The 5,190-nt window shown below is 48.8% G+C and overlaps 1 protein-coding gene across 1 annotated transcript; it reads right to left on the minus strand.

Annotated features, from left to right (window-relative positions):
- Positions 1 to 2,273: 2,273 nt before the first annotated feature.
- HARBI1 (harbinger transposase derived 1) lies at positions 2,274 to 5,155 on the minus strand. The gene is made up of 2 exons (XM_010580110.1): positions 4,234 to 5,155; positions 2,274 to 3,637 (listed from the first exon to the last, which is right to left on the minus strand). Exons 1-2 carry the CDS (start codon positions 4,901 to 4,903, stop codon positions 3,261 to 3,263), a joined length of 1,047 nt encoding a protein of 348 aa, XP_010578412.1. The 5' UTR covers positions 4,904 to 5,155; the 3' UTR covers positions 2,274 to 3,260.
- Positions 5,156 to 5,190: the final 35 nt, after the last annotated feature.

Genomic DNA, 5,190 nt, shown 5'->3' on the forward strand with positions numbered 1-5,190 from the left:
GTCGTCGCCGCCGCCGCCGCTCCGAGCTCCGGCCAGGCGAGCCAGCCGAGCGCCGAGTCGGACCCGAAGAGCGGCGCCCGTGAGCGGTACCAAGGCCCGAGCAGCCGAAGCTAGAACGCCGCCAGGCACGAGCAGCCGAGAGACGATGTCTTTCGCCGCCGTGCCGTGCGGCGCCTGGGTGACGTAGGCCAGGCGAGACGAGTCGAGTCCGGAGGGCGGCGGGTAGCGGCCGCCGGGCCCGGTCGCCTCCCGGTGCGCCGGGTCTCCCCGCCGGTACAGGACGGCTGCGGGTGGAGGCCGAGAGTCGCGCAGTGCCAGGCACCCGGTCAAGGGAAAAACGACGGCGTGCCGGCCCGGGCCGCGGCCTGCCCCCGCGAAACCCTTCGGGGCCGCGCGGGCCTGAGGCCGGGCCTGGCACCGCGGGCGTTCGCCTGCTCTTTCGGCGTGAAAGACGCTTGGAGAGAAAAAGAGCAGGGTCTCGGATGAGACGTAACTGAAAAGAGCCTTCCCCTGAAGGAGCAGGGCGTTGTTTATTGTTATATATCGATCTCCCACGCCGTGGGCGGCGAGGACCCACAACACGTACACAGGCCCTTGGGAAGAGGGAACGGGCAGCAGTGAGAAACCCTCGGCGGGCAGCAGTCCGAGCTGCTGCCTCTTGCTGCATCACCTGTACTGGAGAAGTGAGAGCCTCGGGGAGGGGGGATTTGGGTGTTGGAAGGAAAATCTAAGTAAGCCAGGGCACTCTGTGCTGGTAAATCAGCAAGGTAGGGGGGGGCGGGGGAGAAGAAGAAAAAAAAAAAGTCAAAAGGCCCGGACAGGTGAAGTTTAGGGCTCGAGATTTGCTGTAATACACAGGACTGGAGTGAACAAGGGCAGCCTGCAGCACGGCTAGACAGTCTTCCAAGGAGGTATTTTACGGGAAAACTGAAAAGTGCTGGTGATGGGATTTTACAAGGAATTTAGTCAAGTAGGGAAAACTGCAATACCTCGGACAGTCAGTCACTCTCACCCTCCAACAGATGATTGAGAATTATCGGACATTACTTGGTCAGGGTAGACGTTCCTTTTCAAAGCTCTGACAATGCGCAAAGTTTTAAGTACTCCAGAATGCAGCTGGCAAGATGAGGTGAAAGTACGGAGGAGCAGGAAAGAAACATGAATCTCAGCTGTCAAATTTAAATATGGTCTTAAACCCGAGGGAAAAGAGAAAAATCTAAATTAAATGTTTTGAAGGAAGCTGCTTAGGAGTACGTGGGGCAGGCAAACTGTTCTCTAGATGAGGAAGTTCCGTCTCCCAAGTGAACTGAAGGGTACTGACATCTGGCTCAACAAAGAATAGTAGTTTTGACTGGATTGGTTTTGTCTGATGTGGCCTGATACATTTTTTCCCAAACTGATAAGCGAGATGAGTTTTGAAATTAAACTCTACCAAAGGTGACCGTGGCTGAAAGAAGGCAAAACCCAGCAGCAGCAAACGTGTTCCGGGAAGTGCCTCCACTTTGAGTTCACTCTGGTCTCAGCACATGCTGAGAAGAGCTATTCATAGTATAAGTTGAGAAACTCCAGCTCGTTATTACGTGACAGTGTTTGTACCTACATGTGTCCAAGACTCACTTGACCTTAGTGTCACCCACACAGCTCATTCACTGTCTGCTGGTGTTAAGGTCTAAAGATCAGTATTTTTAGCATAGTCTGTCAGATATGATTATGAGCCATCAGACACCATGTACAGCAGCAGCTCTTAGCTTAAAAATGCTTTTTTTTTTTCAGAAAACAATTCTTGTATGCTTCCGAGATAAAAGGAGCAGGGTTTTTGGCATAGCGAGCAATATTAGTTCTTGGGCGATAACTCATGGGAAGACGCATAAAGAAAATAGTTACATCTGAGATGGTTGTACGTAATTTTTTACAGATCTCATCAGGTCTTAGGAAAACATCTTGCTTTTATATCATAAAGCACCCTTGGTTTTCTGTAAGACAGTAAGTGCTTACTGCCATTGCAAACCTGACAGGGCTATACCTAATCCTGCATCTCCGTCCTAGGCTTAGAAACATGTCCCGTACTTTCTTCAAACGTGGGGCATGATCCAGGCTCGTTTCCTCTAAAAGAACACAGACCTGGCATGCCAGATGGTTGCACTGCTACTTTAAGTAGCTACATCTTTGCAGCATTCTGCATTCCCTACCACTTTTGTTTCTTTTTCTGCCCAGTAAACAATAAAAATCTAAGAAACAAAATTTTCTCAGACTGCTGTCAAGAGATCCTTGGAAACACTTGCATCTTCTGGAAAGAGAACATTGCCAGGAAACTTCCTAGACTTGTGCCAGCAACAACTGCATGCGTTAGTCATCTTTTTCCACTGAATAGGTAGATTGCCAGCAGCGGTAGAGCAGCCTTTCTGTACCTCAGCTGTGATCTAAATGGAGAACTTTTGCAATCAGTTCACTTTTTGTGACCCAGCCAGTCCTTGGCATTTCTTTTATAGCAGCCAACAAGATGAGTAGTTTTCTGTTGTGGCAGACATACCCAGTGAGAACTAGAGTTACATTCGCTAGCCCATTTCCTGGTATCTGTTAAGTATCTAACAGTTGACCGTAGCTTAACATCTTCTCCAGTCTGTTTGGGAAAGAAGAAACCTTCAACCCTTCTTGACCTTCTGGGTAGGTGCAAGCACTAGTGTGTACCCAGCAAAAAGCCAGACCCTTCCCAGAACACAGCTGTCACCTTTCAGAGGAATGACTGGGTTTGGGGAAATAAACAAAACTGCAGAATGGTATTTAGCAAGAATTTATACCTGCAAACAAACAGATAAATCTTTGCTTTGCTGCTCATGAATTCATGGTAGACATGAGCCCACGTGGAAGTTTAATTTGTGTGAAATACTGTTTAAAAATCAATCATATGGGTTTTGGGTTACAAACTGGCATAGAATTGGTTGCTTTATAGAACAGTGCAAGGCTTACAGATTTTTCGTCATTATCAACAACAATTTCCCAAGCTTCTCCACCAATTTCACGTTAGTCAGGTGAAAGGGGGGGGGGGGTCTCTAAGCATCACAACAGTAAAAATCTAGCAATTAAATTGCATCTCTGGAGAGATTGAGAGAAGTTCAGAATACCACCTGAAACGAAGAGAGCAAAATTTCTCCTTGTCTCACATCTGCTTAGTCACTACAGACTTAAAGAAGAGGAAGGGGCATATTTGCTCTGTATATCTTCCCAGATGAACCGTTAGAGGCCTTCCCTCTGTCACAACGTTAGCTAAAATGAGTAAGTAAAAGCTCTTGACGAACACGACAGGCTTCCGAGTCCATTGACTCCATTTGCTCGTACTCTTCTTCCGGTTGTTCCATGTGTCCTGTGGCCGGCGAAGACCACACGTCCAGCCCGTGTTCCAGGGAGATGTTATGAAGCACACAGCAGGCCAGAATGATGTGGCTGGATTTCTCTGGAGAATACTGCAGGGTGCCTTTCGACCCATCCAGGCAGCGGAAACGCGACCGAATGGTTCTGAACGTCCGCTCAATGACATTGTGAGTGGCAGAATGCGCCATGTTGTAACGATATTCAGCAGGTGTCTCGGGGATATGCAGAGGGGTCATCAACCATGTCTGGAGAAAGAAGGAGCTGTCACCTGTTAGCAGGGAAGAGGAGGAGGACAGGTTACGTACCTACAGTTAACCACAGATTTCAGCTCCTGACCCTTGGTTTTCTGCTACTACAGGTACAGAGTAACTTATTTCTCTGGCTAAAACAGAAGGCATGAGAAAGCATGGAAGAGTGACAATAACTCAGGTTTACAAATGGGACAACAAAATAAAGGCATTCAGTTTTACACAGGGAAATCCTGGAAGAACACGGAAGAGCTTTAAGAGAATTCTACAGAATTAAAGAGAATTACTACATAATACAGTGAAAGACAGCTGGACTAGGATCCTACATAGAATTAAAAATTGCATAATTCAGCTTAGAAAGGTGTAGGATACTGAAAACAAGCTCTTAACAGAATTAATGTAAACTAATACATACAATGATCGGACTGTATAAAACACAGATTGGAAGTTACTGTTCTAGATTTCTAAGAGAAGGATCGTCCCAACTGAATCGCAAATCTCAAGGAATCTGCAGGAAAGCAATCAAAAGTCACTTGTGCCCAGAGGCTCCAGACTCAATAAGGAGCCGATATATAATAGACTTTCCACAGAAAACAACAATGAAAAGTTGACTTACCAAGTAGCCAGCCATCTTTATGTAGCTCAGTTTCAAACTGGCTTCTAAGGGCTGCCCGCTGTAACACCGTGCAGTCGGGCAGGCTGCCTGGCCAGTGCGTTTCCGCACTCAGCAGGACTCCTCTGGCATCACACACCATCAGGCAGTTCAGAGAATGGAGACCCTTTCGGTTCACGTAGGACAGGTCCTCAGCATTTGGCGCTTTGATTGCCACGTGGGTGCAGTCAACCACCCCCAGCACGCCTGGCATGCCTGCCAGCCCATAAAAGTCGTCCTTCAGGCTCTGTACGGTGGCTTCATCTTCAGGAAAGTGAATGAACTGTGAGGCTCTTTCCACCAATGCCTCGGTTACGTTGGCAACGCAGCGGCTCATGGAGGCTTGACTAATGCCAATAGCATCCCCCATGCGAGTCTGGAAGGAGCCGGAGGTATAAAAACCCAGTGCAGCAAGTATCTGTGTCTCTGGACTGATGGCCCTGGACCGCTGCGTAGGGCGAGAGAGACTGGCTCCCAGGAGATCCACCAGGTAGTAAATGAACTGTCGGGGAAAGCCGTATGTGGATACTAAATACTCATCCGTGACATCCTCCAGCTTGAAGCGATCCAAAGTCCTGTGTCCACGGCCATAGAGCAAGAGGTCGCAGTCAAGAACCGCAATAGGTACGGCCATGGCAGTCCTCTAGGGCTCCTCCCTTACGGAGCTTTCCCAGAGCCTTCACCTGCACAAAGCAAAGGGGAAGGAGACTCAGAACGGGTTTTACTGGTCAGCCTTTCAGACCCCGTTACCGTTTTCCTTTTACTCAGGTTACCCAGCGAATCTTTTCACTTCTTTGTACCTGCTTTTTAAAAAACACGGGGGTCAAAGCAGGAGGGCTCACGGCGGAGCTGGCAACTCTCCAGCCCTGCCTGGCGGGAGGGGGCCTGCAACCCACAGGGATTCCTTTGCCGTGACGGGGC

The sequence above is a fragment of the Haliaeetus leucocephalus genome, unplaced genomic scaffold, assembly GCF_000737465.1.
Source record: "Haliaeetus leucocephalus isolate CR32 unplaced genomic scaffold, Haliaeetus_leucocephalus-4.0 Scaffold696, whole genome shotgun sequence".
Taxonomy (NCBI): domain Eukaryota; kingdom Metazoa; phylum Chordata; class Aves; order Accipitriformes; family Accipitridae; genus Haliaeetus; species Haliaeetus leucocephalus.

Bases quoted from the DNA above. Each gene is read 5' to 3' on its own strand.
- HARBI1 (XM_010580110.1), bottom strand. From the start codon at position 4,903: ATGGCCGTACCTATTGCGGTTCTTGACTGCGACCTCTTGCTCTATGGC. The intron at 3,638-4,233 runs GTAAGTCAACTT...CCCTGCTAACAG, and splicing joins TAAAGATGGCTGGCTACTTG to GTGACAGCTCCTTCTTTCTC.